Source organism: Podarcis cretensis (assembly GCF_951804945.1).
Source record: "Podarcis cretensis genome assembly, chromosome: 2".
Lineage (NCBI taxonomy): Eukaryota > Metazoa > Chordata > Lepidosauria > Squamata > Lacertidae > Podarcis > Podarcis cretensis.
Window position 1 is genome coordinate 51,733,198 of NC_137171.1, and position 24,593 is coordinate 51,757,790.

Genomic DNA, 24,593 nt, shown 5'->3' on the forward strand with positions numbered 1-24,593 from the left:
AAAAGCATTTAACTTTTGTGTTTAGTAGAAGCAATGTAGATAGAGACTGCCACTGTCAGACTAAAATGCTGCTGCAAGTCTCTGGAAATCACTCATTTATGTCAGAAGCCTCTCCTGCTAAGAAAGTAAGATGAGACCTGCTGGATCAGGCCAGTGTCCCATCTAGTCCAGTATCCTGTTCTCCAGCAGCTGATACTCAAAAGCATACTGCCTCCAACAGTGAAGGTAGACATAGCGCTCGGGGTTAGTAGCCATTGGATAGCCATATCCTCCATCAATTTGTCTAATCCTCCTTTAAAACCACCCAAGTTGGTGGCCACCACTGTCTCCTGTGGGAGCAAATGCCCACCTATCATAGGGGAGTTCCTCCATCCTGTTGCTCCATGTCAGTCGCCCTTTTCTGAACATTTCCCAACTCCGCAATATCTTTTTTGATGTGAGATGATCAGGACAGTACACAGTATTCCAAAGCAGTCATATTATAAATTTGGATGGTGGCATTATGATGTGAATAATTTTATTTTCAGCTAGTTGTCCCTGTTCTGTTTTTTGTTGTTGTTTTTTAAGACTGGATGGGGGAAGCACTGCACTCATCAATAAAAGAGAAAGAAACAGGGAATGGGAGAGGTACCCAGTCTGTGATACCAGCTGGAGGAATGTGTCACTCTGGGAATACTGTAGCTCACTGTTAAAAAGCATTTATTTGGAAATTAACATCCATTTAAATGGATCTTTTCAAGTGTGTCTAAAGGCCATGCTCTGGTTATTTCCCTGCATGAATTATCACAACTAACCCCCCAACAGCCTTCCTGACCCCCTTCCCTTTGTTCCGTGTATGTCTGCTGCCAAGACTGTCCATCTCCCCCAGTAGTTGTGGGCTCTGGCCCAAAAAAAGCTTAACTTTTAAGACACCACAATCTTGTACATTTGGTTCAGTGGGGCTTGCTTCTTAGAAATTGGCATAAGATTGCAGCTAAACTAACAGACATAGTTGCCTCCCTGGAATAATTCTGATTGAGTGCACCACTCCTCAACCCCATCATTGTACCATTCATACCCAACATGAATTTCTTCTCCTTACTTCATGGTCATTTAAGCATGATTTCTCTTCATGGTCTTTTAAACATGATTTTTTCTTTGGGCAAGGGCTTCATTGTTCAAACAAAAACCCAGGGAATGAGCTCAGCTTCCACTCCTTTCTTTGTACTTGATCAGACTTTTCCATTTCCTCCACCTCCTTTCACTTCTTCCTTATACCCCCTTTCCTGTTTGCTTGTTTTTAAATCCAGCCAAAGTCAAGCAGAGCTCCAGTGGGCGAGAGATGCAACACAATTGCCGCTGCAAGCTTACTCAGAAGTTGTCCCACTGCTTTCAGCGGGGCTTACCTCTCAGGAAAGTGCGGCTTTAGGCCTGTGCTTGGTTTTCCCCATTGAAATAGTGGAATTTAAGCATTTTGGAGGGCCAGATTATGCCCCCTTGCCGACATGGGCAGTCCTTGATATATGAGTAGCTTCTTGTAAAAATTTTGGGTTGGAAGGGAATTTAATTGTGCAAAGATAAACAAATTTAAGGTGTAGTCCTATGCACACTTGCTTGGAAATAAGCCTCACTGAACACAGTTGGAGTTACTTCTGTGAGTAAGCATGCATGGGACTGTGCTGTAAGTAACGGAAGACGGAAGACTTCTCTATCTCACTTCTTGTATAACTGAATGGGAAGAGGGCCTGGCAAGCTTGGGTGCCCGTAGGCTCCAGAGTATGCCCGGTGATGTCACAGGTCCTGAGCCACAGCCCAGAGACCTTTGAGCCTGCACAAACAGGGCAGATTGGGACTTCCCTGCCCTCCGAATGCCATGGTGAGGGTGGCAGCTTTGTTGTCAGATTATCAGCTTGGAATCCTTGTCCAGAACCTCAAACTTCTTGTACATGCAGTTCTCTTAGTAGTTGATTGCGAGACGGGGTGAGGAGTATGTAAAACACTCCAACAGAGTGATGTTTAAATCTAAGAAAACTGAACTACATAGCATATAAGCAACATGCTGTATAAGAACATCCATTTTGTTTAAATGCTGTGTAATATAAACCATATATATTTCATAGTGGGACTCATGCAGCCCGGGTGGTGGGTAGCTGCAGCAGCACCGGTCCCCTAAACTGAACTGTGGCCAAGAGAGCTTCAGGTATCATTCAGTTTCTCTGAACTGGCTTTCTATGAATTAATAACCAGCCTGTATTGAAAAGACTCTGCTTCAGATCTCAGCTCAACCAGGAATTGGGCAAATTGTGCTTTGCTCAGCGTCACTGGCGAATTTAGAGATAATCCTCCCTATTTTTACAGAGTTGTTATTATGAACATGCATAGCATACAGTCATAGGAGTGAATCCTGCTGGCTTCAGTGGGGCTTAGGAATGGACTGTAATTCGCACGCAGCAATCATCAGTAAGCACTTGTTTTTCAATAAATTTGAGGTGTACTGTATAACTTTGGTAACCCAAGACTGCATGATTGGCGGTGGTGTCATAGGTGAATCATGATTGTGTCAAACAATTTGAGGCTTCTTGGTCATCTGTTCTGGGTGATTTATTCACATCTTGTTGGCATGTTAAGGATACTCTCCCTTGCTTGTGTTATGAAATGAAAAGCTTGCGGGAGGGGAAATGGAATGTATTTTAAGAAGTGCCTATCATCACATATGTTTACTATAGATACAGTTTATATACCTCTCCATGAGACTTCCTCTCAGCCAGAAGAGGGACTTCCTGGTTCATTTTAAAACTCCAAGTGGAAGGCAGAGATTGGGCCAAGGTCACTCAGTAGTTCAGAAAGTGGTCTTTAGCAACCCTCACGCTCTCTTGAGGTCACTTGTTGATGCAGCTGCTGTGAAATAAATAATAATAATAATAATAAACCACAGGCTGCATGCAGGTGGGTAACTTTCCTGCTCTCCAGAGAGCAGTGGACAAGAAGACAAAGGACCTGCCATAAGTCTCCCCCTTCTTTCAAGTGGGCATTCTAGCTCTAGCATCTTTCTCCATTCCCCATGGAGCAAAAGAACTATACAAATGTAACTGAACTCAGGAAGGGAAGGGACAGGTGTATTGTGTAAGTCAGTTCCTCAACAGGGATAGGATGCCACACACTATGGTTGAGATGGCCTGATCTATGCTGAGAGAGGGGGGTAAGTGGGCTTGAGAACCCTGAGGGAAACGGATGGTCCTCCAGGCATTGCTGGGCTGCTGCAACTCTCGCCATCTCTGACCTAGTGACTGTTCTGCCTAGGGCTGATGGGAGTGCCAACAACATATTTAGGGTCAAAGGTTGCCACCCTTGCTCTGTATCCTGTTGGACCGTCTTGCACTGCCTCCAGATGAGTCAGTAGGAGCAGCAAGGAAGGTCCAATCCTTTCCAGGCAGGGTGCAGGAGGCTCAGATGCCTCTAAGCTCTTGTTCCCCCTGACAACCCATTGTACCAAGCCATAGACAGCTCTCAGCCAGTGCTTGAACAACAATTATCCCAGTAAATCTGGAATAATGTTATGACATCCAGCAAATGGCTCAGTAATTACTGCGGTTTTCCCAGTTTAATTACCAATTTAACTAGGGTAAGTCTGGCTGTCCCCAAGGCATTCCTCATCATGTCCTCGTCATCATGTCCTGTGTCTGCCAGCAACGCACAGAAAATAATTGTTGGGTGCAAAACAACCTGACGAATAAGCACTCTGAATGTTTTACGTTGAGGAATTTGGGTTGCCTGCAATGAGTTTATGGGAAAAATATATTGCCCTGTCTTTTTTTAAATGAGGCTTATCAGCTGCCTTTAAAATGTGTAACTTGCCTAGATTAGAACAAGTGTCTCTCACTTTGTCTTTAATCATCTTCCTCAACCCATGCATATGTTGAGGGGGAACACATATCCCATCTCAAATTGTGGAAACTGGGACAAAAGAAATGCTTGTTGTTGTTTAAGAAAAGGGAAGGGAAGTAAGGGAGAGTCAGTGGTGTGGTGGTTGTGCTGAGCACCATTGCAGTATAGATTCATTTTAATGGGTGCCTCTCTCAGCAAAACAATACTAATTTGATTGCTTTTCTGCAACAGATGTTACCGTGTCAGCACAATACCCTTAAAAAGAAAAAGAAAAACATTTAAAATAATTTTATTTCTACACCATTGAAGCTTTTTTTAATACAGAATAAAGCAGACCTTTTGGTTAACTTGCATATATGCACGGGGATCAAAGGAACTATTGGTGTTACAGGTTGAAGCAGATACACTGGGAGAGATTTTGCACGAGGCATTACTGACAGGTGCAGCACTTAGTGGAGAGCATAAGACTCTTAACTACTGAAACAAAGACTGCTTAGCGTTTATGTTGATCCAGTCCAAAATCCATTCAAAGCAATTAGAAGCTCTGCTGAGGACTCTGGATCTTCCAGTTCTGTACATCTGAGCTTGCTAGGTATGAGAAGGTAATCCCTTGTAATTTAGAGAGTCTCTGAAGTCTGCAGGATGCTCTGCACATCCTTTCCATCTCTGTCTACTAAAAATGGCAGCCCATGGCCAAGTTCCTTCCTGTTCCTCCTTAACATCTTGCTCTGTGCCCTGTGTCAGGACTCCATTGTTCTCTGCCCTTTCTGTACCACGCCCACCGCCTCCACAATTCCCCATAAACAGCTGCCACTCGTGAGTGCAAAGAACTGCCCATCAAGAGACAAGAGTTGAAGCTGACATGGGGATGCCATTTTTGGGCAGTGGCCCCATCCCTCATTGGTATATATGTATATCAGTCTCCAATCTACAGCAGAAGGGATTGACGCTCCGTGCTGCTGCCAACATTTTGTTCTTCCTTTCCTCAGACAGTAAAAACAGATGCCCTGGAGCATCAAGAAGCTGAGCGTGACTCTCAGCGTTATGTGGGTGGGGCTTTGTTAGCAGTGAACCAGGCAAAGGAAAGGTATATTGTTTTATGGGCCGTTTGAAATGCTTGACCAGCTTGTATGATGCACAGACCTATACCACAGTGGTGGATGCTCGAAGCAAAATAGCCCAAAGAAACTTTTTACACATGCAGGCTGAAGGTCAGCTTGCTAGAATGTTGTTGTACAACTGCAAATACTGGAGCAGGAAAGTTTATCTGCATTTTTGAGCGTGTCCCAAACCAGGGCTGCCTGCCTTGCTATAACAGCAGGGATGCATCTGTGCCTCTTGTGAAATGCTATCGCTCTGTTCCAGAGGCTACTGATGAGAACACCTACGCCCCTGATAACTCGACTGTGGCAGGATGTGTTTTGCTAGTGTGGCCTCTTGACACTGCCTGTTTCTGCAGCAAACAATGTACTGAAGTAACTTCCTGCTGAAAATGTGGTCTGGGTTTTTTTGTTTTTGTAAAGTTCTCTGTTCTATTGGTGTGGCAATATGCCCTAACTATAGCAATCCTCCACTTTCCATTTCAAATAGCCATTTTCTTAAGTACACTGAAAATGTCTGTCTCTTTATCCTCCATTCAGCACAAAATCATCATTTTTTAAGGCTGCAATACTAACCGTGCTAACCTGGGAGGTAAGGCCCAGTGAATTCAGTAGGACTGACTTCTGAGTAAATATAGGATCATAGAATTCTAGAATCGGAAGGTACCCCAAGGGTCATCTAGTCCAACTCCCTGCAGTGCAGGAATCCCAGCTGAAGAATCTCTGATAGATGGCTATCCAACCTGTGATTAAAAATCCCCAGTGAAGGAGAGTCCACCACCTTGTGATGTTGAACAGCTCTTACGAACAGCAAGTTCTTCCTACTGTTCAATTGGAATCTTTCTTTAACTTGAATCCATTGGTTTGGGTCTTACCCTCTGGAGCAGGAGAAAACAAGCTTGCTCCATCTTCCACATGACATGACAGCTCTTCAAATATTAGACGATACTGGTAGCTATCATATCACCTCTCAGTCCTCTCCAGGCTAAACATACCCAACTCCCTCAAGTGTTCCTCATAAGGCTTGGATTTCAGACCTTTGCTATCTTGGTTGCCCCCTCTGCACATGTTGATTAGGATTGTGCCATAATTCAAACATTTGAGGTGATTATTTTTAGAATCTAATGGCTGGGGAATTCCCTACACCTCCTCGAATGATCTGATCACTGCAAATGCCCTTCCCTCCTCCCTCCCCCCCCCACCCCAATCATTTTGTCAGATGCAATGTTGTCATTTCCTAGCTGAATGACATTTATTTTGACCCTACCCTAGTGCTACATTTCCTGGATTTCGAGTACGAATATATCTCTGGCAAATTCTGCATGTGACAATTACAGTTCAGTGCTATTTTCTGCTAATGAATATATTTTTATGTTGTGAAATAAGTTACTTTCTTCCTGATTACGTGAATGAGCTCTAGAGGCTCCCGCATAGCTCCAAAGCCCATGAGCCAGCCTGCTTCATTTTGGATCAGAGCCACCTCTATTGTGAGGTAGTCCAAATATCTTCCAGGTGGGGATTATTGCCTCCACACCCCATTTGAGCTCTCAACCAGTTCACCAGAGGGCTGTTTGTGGTAGTTCCTTGACATTAATTTCCATATTGCAGACCTCTGCTGTAACTGCTGGAAATCTCGGCCTTTTAATGCAGTGGCTTGCATTTGAAAGCGACCAGAAATTGAGATTTCTGAAATTTGTGGTAAAGATTCAGCAAACTTCTCCAAAAGGAAAATGCCAGCATAGCACTGGTGGCGCTGAGATGCTTCAAATATTCCCGGGATTCCTGCGTGCATTATGTGAGACCTGAAACTCTTAGAGGGTAATGTTTGACTGAATTAAGCAGAGTCTTTCTTGCATGGCATAGCTCTCAGTCTTGAACTTCATTCGTATTCTTTTGCCCACTTGAGGCCTTCTGGCCTTCACAATAAGACACAGAAACCCTGGGGCTTGCTGAACAGCTATGTAAGGCTAATGTGGACGAAATACTTATTGTCTTCAATTTGTGGGCTGTTCTCCCTGTCGGCTCCAGGCAAGGCGATAGGTATTTGCATCTCCTGTGTTTTGACTTGCCCTAGTTAGCTTTAAAGCAATTCTGATAAGCTCTTACACAAATGGTGTCATATAACAGGTGCTTTGTTCCATGGCTAGCATTCTCTGCTTCTGAAACATCCAGCTACAATGACTAGAGAAATAATAGTGCCACTCAGTACAGCCTTTCCAATTTTTGCTTTATTCATGTAGCTTCATGTTTGTAGCAATCCTATGTGGCCCATGTTGACTTTCTAATCTGCTTCAGACATTCTATCTGAAGGCCCTGAAATGCCACCTCCTTCCACAAAGCCATTGACCCTTTTTATGGGCGGGGGGGTGGGGTGGGGGGAATACCTATATCTGAAAATGCACTGCACTTTTTAACTTTCCAATATCCCTCCCCCACCCACCCGCCTCAACCCTCTTCAATTTGGTTTTCATCCCATTCATTCAGCCAAAGCTGCACTTTGGTGGCAATCCAAACTCTTGGCATTTAGTGCTTAATAGAGCAGCATAGACACTGTCACAGTCCAGCCACTTGTGCTGGCAAGGGCAGAAGGGGTGGGTGGGGACAGGGCAAATAAACAACAACCCTTCTCTAGTCCAACTTCCAGCAGGGACAGATCAGTCTCAAAACGCCCCATTTCAGCCATTTCTGCTTGCCACCACCTGTGGGCATGCCATCAGCAATAGCTGCTGCCCACCCCCTATTGGGGAGGCACATTAGGGCATTCCTTGTTGGTGGAGCTTCCCTCCAGCAGAACTAGGCAGGACAGGGTGAAGAGACACCTCTGTCCCATCCAAACCCCTGCCAGCACACCGACCAGAAGTTTTCCTAAAAGCAGCCTGCTTAAAACTGAAGACTCATTGAGTTATCTGCAGCTTTCAATACCGCTGTTAATCCACACTCTTAACCTCTTAACCTCTCTCTTTTGTATTGGTTTTTATGCTACAATGCCTTCTTCAAAGAGCTCTTATCTTGCTTTTTTCCATTTAGTTTCTGTCATTAGCTTTGTTCTTCCATCACATAGTAGGTTTTCCCAGACATTCCATAAATTGAGACCAATTGATAGCCTGTACTTCTCAGGGCAACTTACAACAAAATCACAAAACAATAACAATGGCAGAAATAATAGGCAAAGGTAAGCATAGCCAGCAAAAACCTGCTGAAATGAAAATCTGGTACTGTCATTTTTACCTGATGGTTTTTTTAATGTACCCATTACCACTTTTATTCAAACAACATTCATCTCTCCACTCTGTTGTCTTCTCCAATTCTTCCTGACCTCTTTTACTGTCTTCCCCACCCAAGTGACAAAAACCTACCTAACAGCATAAATAAAAGCAGGTTTTTAAGCTACATGATTACAGAGCAACAGTATAGTATCTTCTTATACTCTATTCAAGACAGTAAAATTGTGACTGCTTTCATACAACCACTAGATAATTATCCTTTCCTATATGCAGCTGAATACTAAATATTTGCTCAAATGCACTTTCAGCCAGCAAGCATACCTATCACTTCAACTCTGTGGTCAGTGGATTACTGAAATTGGGAAGAGGTCAGGGTTTCTGGCTGAAAGTTCCCATATAGCAGTGTGTCTGAAGCTCTGAACTGTTTTCCAAGTTTTATTTGGAATTGTGTTTGTAAATAAGACCGCTTTTCCTGGGACCCATTGAAGAAGGCCTGCTTTTGGGAGAGGGGCACTACCAGTTCACAGTAGAACTGTGGTGGAGAAGATTTCTCATAACTGGAGGAAGAGAAGTGGAAGAACTAATCTTGCCACAAGGACCTACTTAATCTGACACATTTCTGGCATGTTTGACAAAGAGTAAACAAAAACATAACTTCACTGTAGCATTGGCTGCCTAAACCCCATTCCCTTATACTGACTCATGCTGGCCATGCAACCCTCTGCTCAGCAATGTGGGTCCAAAGAAGTCAGTTGCAATGAGTTGCTAGGAAACATCTAGCAAGTATGGGAAATTGCCCTCTTGATCAAATATTCTTCCTTCCTCATCCCTACACCCCAAAACACCCACCACACACCCACACATACCCTTCTACAAGCCAGGTTTCCTCCTAAGAGGAGTGGGACACAGCTCGGTAGTAGAGCACATGTTTTACATGCTGAAGGATGCATGTTGAAGCGCAGGTCTCCGAGTGTTTACACGGTGGTTCACTCTTGTACACAATTCCTCTTTCCCTTCCTCTGTTCTACAATGGATTGCATTAAAAACAAACTAAGCATGCTCGCTACCTGTCACCATACAGCCTTGTGCCACTTCTCCAAGCCGGTGCACACAACATGGTGAGCCCAAACTATGGCTTAGAGAGAACATGTGTGCTCCCTGAGCAGTGCTTGTAACCCTTTGCTTCTCCAGGCTCCTTTCTACTGCTGTGCCACTCTGAGATAAGCCAAGGTTTGACTTAGCATGTCATCCAAGCTGAGACGTCGCTAGGCTCTTCCTTCACTACCCATGAGCATATGCCTAGGCTAATGTACATAGGATTGCAGCTTGAATGTTCCTCATGCTACAAAACTCCCTTCAGACAACGCATTGGAGAGAGAGACAACCCTTATCCACAATTAGAAGAGCATACTGGATCAGACCAATGGCCCATCTAGTCCAGCAACCTGAATCTCACAGGTGCCAACTTGATGCTTGTGGGATCTGAGCACAAGAGCATTTTTTGCCTCCTGGGGTCTCCAGCAACTGGCATTTTGGAAGCATTGCTTCCTCTTTTTTTGCAATAAGGGAGTTTGTTACATCTCTTTTGTGACTTTGACCTTAGAATGCTGTGGAGGAGCCAATCAGTGAACACTCCCAGACATTGCAGAGCATGCAGTGATAAGATTCTCCCCTGCATTCTGAGGTGAAAGGCACAGAAGGGCTGTGCTGTGGGTTCCCCCACCCCTCAAAGGTACAGATTGACTAGAATGCCTTTGAAGTTCTTCACTGCCCCTCTTGGCAGCAGGTAAATTATTACCTATAGTTCTGAACTCCTTTCCAGGCTCTGAACATTCTTTGCACATTCTTTGGCTCATGTGTAAGTATGATTCATTTCAGAGCTGTCAGTGGTTGACTTCATTATATGGTGCTGTAATTGTTACTAGCATTTTTAAAGATCTCACTCCATTATTTGGACTACGCAAATAAAATGTGCTGGAACCCATTACTTCCAATGAATTCATCAACGTGGCATAGGAGTAAAAGTTTGAGAGATAACACTTGATTCCCCCCCCCTTTTTTTTGGAAGATGAAATTCTTGTTGAATCAATGCTGATCACAGCTTAGCTTCTGTTTCGTGGATGCTCTGAGGAAATGCCACTCCCTGTTCTCATCTAATGACCTTTTCCCAAACCACTTCTCTAAAATCTCCATAATGAGTTGTTATTAAGAATGTGCACCCTTGCTTTGAACTCATCTATCTTGTTTTGTATGCATGTGTGCCTATATCTCTTTATCTCTTTATGTATATACTGGTAAAGTCAGTCACATCTCCTGGATTGTTTACATACAGTTGTATATATGAGCGTAGCCATCCCTTGGAAAGTAATGGTATGTATTCCAGAATGTGATGAAAAATGGGGACATGCATTTTAAATAAATAGTTACCTCTTAAGTTATCACCTAATTTAAGTGTTTCCCTCTATATATTCAGTTGAATGTTGAGGCTTCTTGGTTACTGGTTGCTGTTCTGTAATGTACTGCAACGTAAACATGGCGACCCCCATTGTTGGGATACTCTAACATGGCACCAATTTCAAACTCTCTTATGATCTGGCTGTAGGGTCACACTGAGGTAATCAGAAAGCAATTAACCATCTTGGTGTCCTCCTGTGATAATCTGAAGGATCAATTACTTGATGTATTGTGAGCAGGGGCATGTAGCGTGCAAAGATTTGTTCATTCCAAAGAAAACTGCTTTGGTTTGGTGCTTCATATTGACAGCTTGCTTTGGTTAGGATCCCTAACCTCCCTCACTGCAGAGCCTCTGGTTCTTTAGGCACTCTCATTTATCAATTACTTCTCTAGCATGTCTTGTTTTGCTTGTATGTGTTAACAGAAGGTCTTTCAAGGCCTCTGTGGGAGCATTGCTTGGAACATGAGCATTTTTGGCGTGGCATGGGGCGTGGAATCCATCTTAGAAACAAACCTTTTGAATGGATTTGCCACTCTCTGGACCCCACAATATGTTCTGTGGTGATTCTGAATTGCAGGGGTGAAGTGGGGGAATCTATTTTGATCTTTGACCTGGAACCTTGTGCAATTTAGTATCAGTACTTCTGCATTCTTCAAAATGCTTTCTTGCTTTACTGGAACCTAGAGAAGCTTTCACCTTGGGCAATTTTGAGGCGGAGGCATAATGGTGGATTGCAGTTTCTTCATCTTCTCACCCCCACCTCACCCCGGGCAAAAGAAGAAGAAAAAAAAAGAATGGGCAGTTTCTATTCCTTATTTGTATGCTGAACAGTAGCATATGCTCTACCACCAAAATATCATTTCATGAGCACAGTATCCTCTCATGTGCTAGGAGAGTAACAGGATAATAGCTGCCATTTCTCTCCAGGACTAAACCCTAAACGGTGTCCTCTTAATCAGCAGAACTTGTTGTTTAGATTCACATGCATTGTTTGCAGTTCAGTGAATTATTTCTAAATATTATTTTTCACTCCTGCTCTTTTTTTCTTTTGGTCATTAGTCTTCCAAATTCTGCTGGGTGAATGCATTGCTTTGTACCACAGAGAGCTGTGCTTCAGGGTTTTGAATCTTTAAACTCTGAAAAGTGGTCCCTTACAAACAAAACAGCTTGGCTGCCACACTGTAGTCATGACTATGTTATCTAATGCTATGCACCTTTTCACCCAATAATCCTTTTAACCTGATAAATGCACACTTGTTGTAGAGGGTGTCTGAATGTACTCCAAGAAAAGCTCCCTTGCCCTGAAATCATTCCCCCTGCTTAAAATGTAAATTGAAATTTTCAGGAGTATGTGTGGACTTCCTTTGAATTAATCAGATGAGATGATCTGAAAGGCAGCAGCTGCTGTTGGCCCAAACTCCGAAGGAGATCATCATTTCATTCCTTTACTCTCAATGAAACACAGTGGCTGACTGCTGAACTTGACCAAACCCTTTTTTTCCAAATGGGAATGTAATTTACAGAAAGACAAGTGTTATGTTCAGAGCAATCAATTTGGCTGGGAATTTCCAGGTTTTAAAAAAGTCAGCTGCACCCCCAAAGGAATGCAGCATGTAAATGTGACCTATAAAACAATTCACAAATCTGACCATTGATAAACAACCATCCACCATTGCCTCGTGAACAACAAAGTAACACTTTATAAAGGTCAAAAAAGCAACATTCTGATAGCCACACATTAACCAAGACATGCTATGTCACCTAGAACAACCAAACTCATGGCAATAGAAGGAAATGGTCATTTTAGACCCATGGTGATTAAAAACAAAACAGAACCATGAGGAGAGTGAAGCTACTATCACCACTGTTACTACATGCACAATGTTTGCAGGCATGGATCAATAACCAATTGTGAGCCACAGTGTCATTGTGCATCATGTCCATAAAAGGAAAGGAGGCATCATACACTTGTCTAGATAATGCAGAGCCATTCCTTGCCACTCCACAATAATCCCTAAGCAAGGAGTAAGAGAGTGTGCTTGTATCTCTGAAAGGGAGAATGCAGCCAATTATCAACCAATAAAGATCTCTTGAGACCAGATTATGGTGTCCCCTCCCAGCAAATACTTGCAGATGGCTCTCAACCAAATTCCGAACTGAACTAAAGATAGTGTTCCTAGAACAAGAGTGAGTGTGTGGGGCCGTGGCCTAAAAAGACTAATGTGATTTTCGTTGGCATCAGCAGAAGCAAAGGAAAGAATTCAACATTGCAGTCTTCTGATCTTCCATCAGCCATCCATCTAGGGATGCTATAGCAGTGGCTTTTCTGCAGTGACAGGTGGTTGGACAACATGCCTCTTGAGATCCCTTCCACCTCTCATTCTCCAACAGCCTGTGATATGCAATCTTGATGAGGCAATGCAGTTCCACGAGCCTGTGCCATTCTGTGATGTTTTATTTCTCCTTTGATACAGAGTGCTCCCTGGCTCTACCAGGACAAAGAATATTTACATACTTGTGGGGAGGAATCACTAAGTAAGTCTTATTTGTGCACCCTGCAGTGCCTTGTTAATCCTGAACATTTTGCTTATTTACTTCTATTTTTATCCTTGTACACAGAAGGCTCTGTGCTTTCCATCTCTGGTACTTAGAACACATGCACACACGTGCGTGCGTGCGTGCGTGCGTGCGTGCGCACACACACACTGCTTTAGGTGCTCAGGATCACCTAAAGTTATCAACATTACCTTGTAGCAACATAAGTAGGGAACAAGCATTCACTGTCCCAGTAAGTGCTGCTTCAGTGTGGTAGGTGCTCTTGCAACCATGGAAGAGATGCCACTCTTGCTTTTACAGTCGTGTGCTGCTAGCAGCTAGTGTGCACACACACTGGTTTTTAGAAGATCAGTTCAGATTTAAATATTCATTCATATGAAAGCTGACCGTATGTTGGACTGCTTGCACTGTTTTCTTAAAATGGAACTGCTGTGGTTCATAATCCAGCTGGCTTTGGGCAGCTTATATTTCTGGCACACGGGCACTCACCTGCTGAGTTCTCAGTATGATTTTAGGTCTTTGAACATTACTGATTTCTTTTTTTAAAAAAATCCTTTGAAGGGAGTTTTGCTGTCTGAAGGGGAGGGAGAAAGGGAAGGTGCTTAATCTTCCAATCTGAATGTCAGCATTTTTCCTGGCTGGTTGTTCACAATAGGCATGAAGCAAAGAAAGGGCTTCTGTATAAATCACTCCTTTATTTTTAACAGTGGGGGAACACTATGGAGGCATTTTTTGGTGTCCATCAGGCAAAACTCCTTTTTAAAACTAGTAAGAGAGGTTTTAAGTCGTCCAAAATGCCACTGGGTAACTGGTTTAGTCACAATGGCCACTTTTTTCTTCTCTGCCCATTTAAAGCTCTTCAGGCAACTTGTCTCTCCACTTCACAACAAAATGTTCTAGAAGGCGCTATTTAGTAAAACATTTAATGGTGTCACAAAACCCGAAAAACAATAGACATTTCCATGGTACTGGCACAACTCATTTCCATACCCACCCGCTGATAAATTACAGTGGTACCTCGGGTTTAAGTAAGGTAAAGGTAAAGGTACCCCTGCCCGTACGGGCCAGTCTTGACAGACTCTGGGGTTGTGCGCCCATCTCACCTAAGAGGCCAGGGGCCAGCGCTGTCCGGAGACACTTCCGGGTCACGTGGCCAGCGTGACATCGCTGCTCTGGCCAGAGCCAGAGCCAGAGCCGCACACGGAAACGCCGTTTACCTTCCCGCTGGTAAGCGGTCCCTATTTATCTACTTGCACCTGGAGGTGCTTTCGAACTGCTAGGTTGGCAGGCGCTGGGACCGAGCAGCGGGAGCGCACCCCGCCGCAGGGATTCGAACCGCCGACCTTTCGATCGGCAAGCCCTAGGCGCTGAGGCTTTAACCCACAGCGCCACCTGCGTCCCTCGGGTTTAAGTATCGGTACTTAATTCATTCCGGAGGTCCGTTCTTAACCTGAAACTGTTCTTAACCTGAAGCACCACTTTAGCTAATGGGGTCTCCTGCTGCTGCTGCACCGCTGGAGCACGATTTCTGTTCTCATCCTGAAACAAAGTTCTTAACCCAAGGTAATATTTCTGGGTTAGCGGAGTCTGTAACCCGAAGCGTATGTAACCTGAGGTACCAGTGTACTTTATTACCTGCTTTTTGCCCACCCGCTAACAAATTACTCCTGTACTGATCCGTTTGGGAAGTGATACAGGACTATCCAAAGATTTCACCAGTTTGTGTTTTTTCCCTTTCTCTTTCCTAGCTGTGCTTTAAGGTCAGGTGTGCTTTGTATTAGGCTGCCAGTACAGGACCAGTGAAGAGCTGCAAAGGTGATACTGTGCCTGGTCTTCTGCCCCTACTAAGCCTCTGAAGAAGCTTTTCATTATAATATTTTATATTTAAATCATCTCTGAATTATTTCAAACTAGAAACAAAACAAAAAACCCCACAACAAATCTGATTCACTTAATAGTGAATACGCAGGTATTGCACATTGTGTGTGTGTGTCTCCATGTTAACACCTGGGACAGGAGCCCGTATCGACCCTTTCTACATCAAAGGTCTTGGGTTCTGCCCCTCTCTCTTGACCATACTTTCTTTTTCCTCCCACTCTGTCATCCGTGGTTTGTGAGCCCTGTTTGGAATGTGGCTTTATTGGATAATGTGCAAGAGGTCATTGATAAGTGACCCATCTTCTCTCACCATTCGCCTCTACCACTTTTATGAGTGCCGCTTGCATTTTATATTTATTGCAGCTATCTCCTTTCAGCAATGCTATCTTCAAATCTCCCTTCTTCCCTTCATTAAGAAATAAAGATAATGTGCTGCTGGCTCTGGATTGGAACCAACAAAAATTTAGCACTGACCACAAAAAATTGCTTGGGAGAATTTTGCAGGTTGGAATGCTGTGGGTGACTTGAATATGTGACCACTCTAAACTTAGTTATGTGAGTGGCTCAGATGCTTTTGTTTGTTTATGCTAGGTGTGGATCCAAGCTATGGGTGTCCCAAATGAGAAAATAAGTTCTAGAGAGATTCCCCCCACCCCAACCAAAGATCATGTATGTGGCACATCCAGGAGATCAATTCTACCAGAGGGCAATCCAAGTGACCTCCCTATTCACCATCCTCTCTTGTCTCTTGTTTCATGATATCAGCCTTCCGCTGGGTGGTCACAAGAGCAGCATCACTGTTGTCCTACAAGGCCGCAGAGTGTTCTAAATACAGGCTTGTTCCCCCCAGTCATTGTTTCGCTTCCTCTGAAATGAAAACAGCTAGGCTGGCTCTGGCTGCTGGCTCAAAAGGTTCCTCTGGCTCCAGGCTGGCTTCCGGTGAACTGTGATTTTGCAAGTTCCTCTAGTAGCAGGCAGTGCTTCATCATCTCCTCTGCCTCGTTTGTTTTGCAGCAGGGGGTGGGGGTGCTTGGGGTTTATTTCTCACCCCCTTCCCCAGTCCATGTGGAATCCAGACCTTTATGCTCTTCTGCACAGATGCCAAAATGCTGCTTTTAATAATCCTTTTAACTGTAATGCATTTATGTGTGTTTTCATTAATATTGGCTTCTTCGTGTACACCTCCCCTAATAGGTACATTTCTGTACACCTTTTTTTAGGTGCAGAACTGCACTGCAGAATTCAAAGAGGTGCGCACTTTGAAGGATAGCTGCTTTTTTGTTTGCATATTGTTTCCAGAAGTGTTAATTAAGTAGATTCATATTCAAAACCCAAACCAAACCAAATTTCTCCCTCATCTGTAATCCGTGTGTATGTGTAGGCTTAGCTGCAGCCTTGCCACTAGATGACCACCAACTTGGATGGCTTGAAAAGAGAGTTAGACAAATTTGTGGAGAAGGCTGCTATCAATGGCTAATAGCTGCAATGGCTCTGCTCTGCCTCCACAGTCAGAGAGGCAGGAATGCTTCTGAATACCAGTTGCTGGAAACCACAAGAGAAGAGTGTTCTCCTGCGCTCATGTCCAGCTTGCAGGCTTCCCACAGACACCTGGTTGGACACTGCGAGAGCAGGATGCTGGACTAGATGGGCCAAAGGCCTGATCTAGCAAAGCTCTTAGTATGTTCTTATAAGGAAACAGACACAAACTGTCTCTTTTTGTTCTGTCCAGTGCAGCTATCGCACAGCATAGGCTTCGTTTCCCACACACCTCAAGTGTGAGTCCAGAGCTGGAGGAATTTGCTACGCTGCGGATGCCTTCCAAGAAGCTTAATTGAAAAGGAAGCTTCTTCTAGTAGCTCTCCTCTAAAAACAAGCTGTGTAAACCACGGAAGGAAAGGCAGGGCTCTTGCAAGGGGCTTGCAGTTCCTCACAAGTGAAACCTCTGTTAATAACAGTCGGCTCTTGAATTCTAGCAGCGGTTCTGAGACAAATGGGTGGTGCCTGCATTTCTCTTCAGCAGTTTGTGGCGAAATGCCCCACCCTCACAAGCAGACCTAATGCCCCGCCTCATAACTGTTTGCACCCACTATCTGATAATCATCATCATCATTATCCATTGCTCTTGCAGCGAACTCATTCTCCAAGTGTGTAGATCCTTATGGATCCAAGACAGCACCACCCACACAGCGGAGGGGAGTATCAGCAGGCTCAGCTGGAAGGGGAATTCCATGTTTGGCAGATAAACACAAATCTTTGGGTGGGTGGAAAGGGAAATTAGGGGGCTTGTTTGCAGGGGATGGATGGGGTGGAAAACTGAGAGGCAGGGAAAATGAAATGGAGTGTTGTTGTGTGGCTGACTAGCTGGAATCCTGTACAGGAGCATTCCACACGACAACATTTTGTTGCAGGTATGAAGAACCTGGGGGTGGGGAGGCTTTCTCCTACTGGCAGTTTCCCTTTTCGTAAGGGTCCTCCCCCCTCCAAGAAAAAAAATATGATTGACTGCTCCGACTGAGCCTGCTGACAAACCCTAGACCAGTCCAAGGCCCATACAGTGGTACCTCGGGTTACATATGTTTCAGGTTACAGACTTCGCTAACCCAGAAATAGTACCTCGGGTTAGGAACTTTGCTTCAGGATGAGAACAGAAATCATGCTCCGGTGGCAGCAGGAGGCCCCATTAGCTAAAGTGGTGCTTCAGGTTAAGAACAGTTTCAGGTTAAGCACGGACCTCCAGAACGAATTAAGTACTTAACCTGAGGTACCACTGTATTATCTTCTGGGCTACCTTCTGAGGACCAAAGCCCAGGGGTGGGCAGGACCAGAAGCAAAAGTGGGCAGAGCGACAAACATAAAATATTACCTTCATACAGAAAGGTAGTTTTTACACAGTCATCTATGCCTCCATCCAGATGAGCAAGAAGTATCTGAGTTCAAGGACACAATTCCGCCAGGCAAAAATACTTGGTGTTTGAAGCAGGGCTGGTGTGGTGTATGGCCTGAGGAGAGGGAGCCTGACCGTGGGAGAATACCAAGGGACACATTTGGCCCCTGGTCAAAGGGACACATTTGGCCCCTGGCTCTACCCCTGCCCCAGACTGTCAAGCAGCTTGTGGGGTTTCTAAGTCGTATAGAGTAAAGTTCTTCTGTCCAGCCCAATCCTTATGAGGATAAAGAAGAAAAGTTAGTTAATTTTACTGTACCAGAGGGCTCCAAATTTTACTGAACCTTGTGGAATCTCCTTGGAAAGACAAGGGCTAGCTTAAGAACGATTAGGTCTTAGCACATGAGGATTCCAGAAAGAACTTCCAGAGAGAGAACTTTTTAATCAATTAAACCAAATGTTAACATATATGAAGAAAGTTTATTTGGAGGGTAAGGGGAAAGGAAAGGCAAAATTGTTTTCACTTAGCTTGTTACTTTTTGAATGCCTGAGTAGAGTCTTGGGTTTCAGAGATTGTGCAGAGTTCCAGACAAGATTGCCTGAAAAAGCATCCATTTCTTGTAATGGGTCTTCTGATCAGCATAATTCTGAAGGAGACAGGGAAATGTCTCGCATTTTTTGGGGGGGGGGCGGGAATTTGAGACCAGTGAAAGTTGAGCTCTTTCATCAGACGAAGTATCATGTGTAGCAGTGACAAAGGAAAATCTGTCTCTTGACGCAAGTGGTCTAAGTAGCCAGTCAAGAATTCACTTAGAACTCAGTTCCACCTTCCTGTGCTTCTGAACTCCCATTGCAGAAGAACTAGCCAGCGGTGACGACTGTTAATAAGGGGTTAAATTGGGAAAGTGTATCGGAAATAAAACTCAGAATATTGGCCTCTTCAGAACTTCTCCACAGGGGTTCCAAGTCACAGATCCTATAGGTGGCTCTGTTTGGTCTATATCAAATTCTAGGGGTTCATCACACGGGTCTCACATCTTCAAATATAGATGCTTCTGGATTGTGTGGGTTTTTTGGATGACTGAGTGTCAGTCACTAGCAGGGATGTAAAAGTCTGAGGTCATCAGATTTTTAATAAAGCCCAATAAGAAAGGCCCCCAGAAAAGAATTCCAGCAACAGACTGCAGTTTTTCCTGAAGTAGCTGAGCAGTGACCCTTCTGTTTCAAGTTCTAAACGTACTTACAAGTACTTCTATTCGTGCTTTTTTCCTGGTGTTCATGACACTCCTGTAAAAAGCCATATAAGAAGGATGGAAGAAGAGGGAGAGGGGAATAGGCCATATCTCTTTCTCCTGGAAAGAAACAGGACTGTGCGAATAATGTGCATGCAACACCCAGCAAAGGCACTCTCTCAGCACCAGTCTCCAAAATGTCGTCATCCAGACCGTGCTGGATGCTCAGAATTGCAGCTGTGTTACCACCGTCAATAGCATGTGCCTGACTCAAGCACACCTTGAGTGTTTATGTTGGGAACTAATCCCTTTGTAAACTCTCCGCAGGCTTTCTAAACAGAGACCTAAAAAGAGAAAGCAATAATGTAGATAAAAACTGGCCTCAGTGTTCCTCTAGTAGAAACATAACACACACACATGCCATCTGATGAGTGCCTTGTGCAAGATTCTGCCTGAAAGGTCCTGTCTATGCAGAGACAAAGTTTTATATGCCCCTCCATCTGGAGAATTTATTGTGTACCGAGTACTAGATAGTGATCTGGAGTGTATGGTACTGCCCTGTATTTACACAGATTGGTTACCTAATAAGGCTACTACTAATTTTAGCTGTTGATCTGGGGTGGTGAGAGAGAGAGAGAATATGCCTTTATTTTCCTTAGGAAATCTTGTGCTAAATATCCCAGGTCTGGCAAACCCTGCTTATAGTCATTCTCTTGCCTGTGGTCGCCTCTGCATTGTGTAAAGAAGAGTTGGCAGGTGGGCAAAGACCGCTGACCCAACATACGATGAGCTGGGAGTTCAGAGAATTCCACCAGCAGATTTCTGAAACTCTACCACCTGGGGCTGCAATATATGCATTTCCATTCCTCAGTGGATGAAGAGCTGCTAAGGCTTTAAAGGACTTGGTGGATCTTGACTGGCTTATGGCTCCAGGCGACTGTATTCAGGCCAGAACTGAAGTCTAGAGGGGCACCCTTGACCCACAGAGTTTAATCTGCTTAGATTGCTGTCAAACCAGGGTGCTAGTAGTTCAGGGTGCTAGTAGTTCAGACCTACCTGTTGGGGGCCTGGGTTTGAGCCCACCTGCCCCCATTTCTAGTTGCCTTTCCTTCAGCATTTTGTCTGAGGTTGTGCGTATTTGAGTGGGGATGGTTTAGAAATTTATTGTTTTAATACTTCACCTTATGTTGGGTAGCATCCATATTCATTATTTCATTTTAATATGTTGATTAGACTATTAGTACATCATTTTACTTGGCATATAACTTTTAACACCCAATAGCACAAATTATACTACCAGCTGTAAAGAAATAGCACGCTGTACAGGGTTCACAGTTGTGCAACTGCTGTGCCAGTAGCCTGGTTCTCATGTAACACTAAACCATGGTTTAGTGCTGTGTGCATGAGTTAGAGTTAACAAGAGCTAAGATTCATGTTTGTATGTGTTCTCGTCTTCTCTTTCCACATGGCCAGGAGGAAGACTTCTGCAGAGCTGTGTTTTGTTTTGCTTTGCTTTAATCTTGGCTTTTCTTCTTGTGTGAAACAAACACTGCCAGAATTCTACTCAACCAAACATCATAGAATCATAGGTTCATAGAATTGCAGAGTTGGAAGGGACCACAAGGGTCATATAGTCCAACCCCCTGCAATGCTGGAATCTTTTGCCCAATGTGGGACTTGAACCCACAACCCTGCAATTAAAAGTCTCCTGCTCTACTGACTGAGGTATCCATCAGTATATCTGGTCAAATCTCTGCCTCATGCTACACAAGAACCTGAGATTAAGAGAGAGCAAAAGTCCTTCTCCTGGCTCACGGGAGGAGAGGTCTGCGTGTATAAGCCCATTGCTTTGCTCATGCACTCAGTTGAAAACCATGGTTTGGTGTCAGGTGTGAACATGGTCACTAACTTTTTGCTGTTGACAATACTTTCTTACACTGTTTCCTTACACTGTTTCCTTTACTTTTATGATACAGGCTAAAAACAGAGAGACGGGTGCCTTAGCTGCTGCCAAAGTCATTGAGACCAAGAGTGAAGATGAGCTGGAGGACTACACGGTGGAGATTGAGATCCTTGCAACTTGTGACCACCCTTACATTGTAAAGCTGCTAGGAGCCTTTTATCATGACAGCAAACTATGGGTAAGATTAATACACTGATCTCTTCTCTTTCAGGTCAAAATAGCCTCTGAACGATGCTAGGAACTTGTAAGCTTGATAATAAGACATTGGCTGCAAATGAACATAGATTGGCTCCAAGTAGCTTTGTGTAGAAGCCCTGTTGGAAAGCTACTTACTGGATACCTTAGAACTGCTTGCTGTTTTAGATCTGCTTTATAAATGCAATAACAGTTGTGTGTGGAATGCAACCCTTTAGTTTGTGACCTGTCTACCACAATTCTTTAACCTGTGATAGATGGGTTTTGTTAAATGACCAGCTTTACCCCCATCTTTATTCCAAAGGCCACTCATTTAGCTGGACTAATACATATCTTATTTTCTTTCTTGTTAAATAAATAAATAAATGCAGCATCCTTTTTTTTTTTTTTTTTTTTGCTCTGCTGCACTGCATTAAAGGCAAATCTCCATACTAAAATGAAGCTTTGTCTTGGTAATGAATAAAGTAAGTGTTTGTCATACCAGATTTTGGTATTCCTTGTGGTGAATGTTCTTTTGAAAGCCTTCAGTAAAGCATAATGTAAGAACAGGTCTTGGGCTTAACATGATGTCAGGGACGAGCAGGGGGATTGGGAGAGGCAGGTGACGGGGAGGATGATCCAGGGGGAGGGGCCAGTGATTTGTGAGGCTCTGTGCTGCCCGTGAGGGGGCTGCCAGGGATGGAGGTAGAGGGGAGTCAGGGGGAAGTGACTGGACAGTCAGAGACAGGGAGGCGGCGGGAAAAGAGCCGGCGGGTGGGTCTCAGAAGTTGAAGAGCCTTTGGAATCCCCTCCACGCTCAAGGAGGGACTTGAAGCAATGGGAGCAGCTGGATCTGCCTGTCAGGAGAAGCCACCAGGTGCTTGTGTGCCCTGCGTCAAACTAGGGGGTTTAAGAAAGTAGGAATTGATGTGGCTACACTGTTGCTCCAACTGTCTGTGATGGAGCACAGGTCTGCAGAGGCCACAAATTCTTAATCCCTCAAACTAAGGTCCAAAAGCCCAGATAAAAAGGAAAGGGTTTGCCTGGTGCATAAAACTAGACAAAGAGGGTCCAGGTGAGTTCATGTGAATTGCAGGGTCCAGGTGAGTTCATGTGAGGAAAAGCTTTCAAAATTCAGTGGGAAGGAGTTTGTCTTAAGGTATATGACCATTTTCTAGAGCCAGTATGAAAGGACAATATGTTATGCATTTCCTCTTGCAAAGACAGCAGAAAGTATTCAGAGCTTTTCTTTAGAGGGTGTGTGTATTAAAAGCATAATGATGATTGTTTTAAATATTGGCTCTAAGACCTGGAGAGAACCTTTTCCAAAACATTCCTGGCTGTACGATATGGAAATCAAAAGAGCTGCATAAAGAAAATGGACCTTGTCCAATCAGAATATATGTAAATGGAAGAAATTACCCAAGTTCACCTAATTATTAGTGAAAAGATGGTTGGTGGGTATGGGCAGGAGGTTGCACATTGGGGCTTTTTGGAAGGAAGTATTTAAGCAACGCGATTGGAGTAGGCTACAGGGACAAGGAGGGGAATGACTCACAAGGTAGCCTCTCTCCCCAGCTGCCTAGAACGTTGATTCTAATCACATTTTCTTGGAAGGAGACACACTTGCTTAAAGATATGCAATCGCTGTATTCAGCCTTTTCTAGAAAGCCGTAAAAGATCTAGGTCTTTTTTTGAAGTGATTGGCATGCTGAACTGGTAAGTTGCATAGAAAATGGCTCAAAGGGGATGTTGTGGGTGGAACAGGTAGCATCTTGCCTGCTCCTGCTTTAGTCATTGTGGTCGCTCCTGATACAGGAACAGCTATGAACAATGGCTTCCACGTTTCAAATAAGACGTTAGCAGTTGGGGGGCTTTGCTCAGTTTTGCAATAGAAAATGCATCTGACTCCCACTTGCAAGCTGTTGCAGTTTTTGGCTCTTATATTTATTCTTCAGACCTTTTTCTCTTCCATGATGGCTTTTTCATGCACAACCCTAAAATGCTTTTCAGTCTCTCTTCCATTTGTCTGTGCATGTGGGTGCTGTTTATAATAAGGTGCAAATCAGGAAAGAACCATTTTAGTGCATTCTAGACCACACAGATTTTATGGTCATGTTTACAGGCCAAAGAGAGTTTCCTTCACTCTTTCCTGCAGATTTGTAATGGTGAGAGTAAAATGTGTATTTGTCAAGTAAGGTGTGCTTTCTTTTCAAGATCATTAAAAAAAAGCTAATATCCAATTTTCTTTAAAATATGTACATGATTTAGTTTGATTCTCTTAACCAAATCATACCCAGGTTTCTGTCACTCACAACGGTAGATTCAATTTCCTTCTGGTGTCTGAATTCCTGTCGTCTTGTTCCCCCTCCACACACTGAGCTGGTTTGCAAGACACGGTAATACAAAATACGCCTTCGCAAAGCCACCTGAACGTTCCAGTTTACAGGTAACAGCTCATATCCACTTTCACTCCTCTCTGTTCCTTTTGACGGCTGTGCTGAGCTGAGCCAAGAACAAACCATGGTTACAGCTTGTGGTAAGTTAAGAGAATGCTTCACTGTGAGTTGGGCTGACATGATAAGCCAAACCTAAGCCAAAGCTTAGCTCAGAATGGTGCAGCAGTAAAAATTACGAGAGAGGAGTAAAGTGGCTATGAGCATGATCTTGCGAAGCCAAGGATTGGCTTATGTGTCATGCTGATGGGGCTCATTCGATCAACATGTGGAAGATAGCAGAATTGCGGCAGGTGACTCTGCTGCCCACCTGTGTGTGGCTAAGAGCCCCGCTCCCAATCTGTGTGTGTTCAGTGGAACATAAGGGCAAGTCCTACTCAGGTGTGTAGTTGGGAATTGTGGTCATGGCATAGCTCCTCATTGAACGGATTGGCTTCATGCAAGGTCAGCACACACAGGTTGGCAGCAGAGCCAGCAGCTGTGATCACACTCCCCTCCCTGTCCTAATGTGTGAAGCAGGACCATGCCATTATCTCCTGCAGAAGTTTGTTTGCCTGGAGCTAAGCTCTCATCTATAAAGACATGTCTGCATAAGGCTATTTTCACTTATCTTGTCCTTGCAAGCTGTGCTGCACCTCTGCTGTGACAAACACACACACTGGCAAATTGTCTCTTTTCCTTCAAATGGCAGATTTGGGGTGATGTGTTTGTGGCTTGTAGCACCATTGTGGTTAGCAGGAGCTCTCAGGGTAGAACAACACCCTGCACCCTGTGCCGTGCTTTCTGATTCAACTCCTCCAACACTTC

The 24,593-nt window shown here is 44.1% G+C and overlaps 1 protein-coding gene across 1 annotated transcript in view; it reads left to right on the top strand.

Moving 5' to 3' along the window:
* STK10 (serine/threonine kinase 10) overlaps positions 1-24,593 on the top strand; it is a 69,957-nt gene that overhangs the window by 3,691 nt on the left and 41,673 nt on the right. Inside the window, exon 2 of the mRNA XM_079964780.1 lies at positions 21,170-21,334. Coding sequence (XP_079820906.1) covers positions 21,170-21,334 — 165 coding nt within the window. The remainder of the gene's footprint in view (positions 1-21,169; positions 21,335-24,593) is intronic.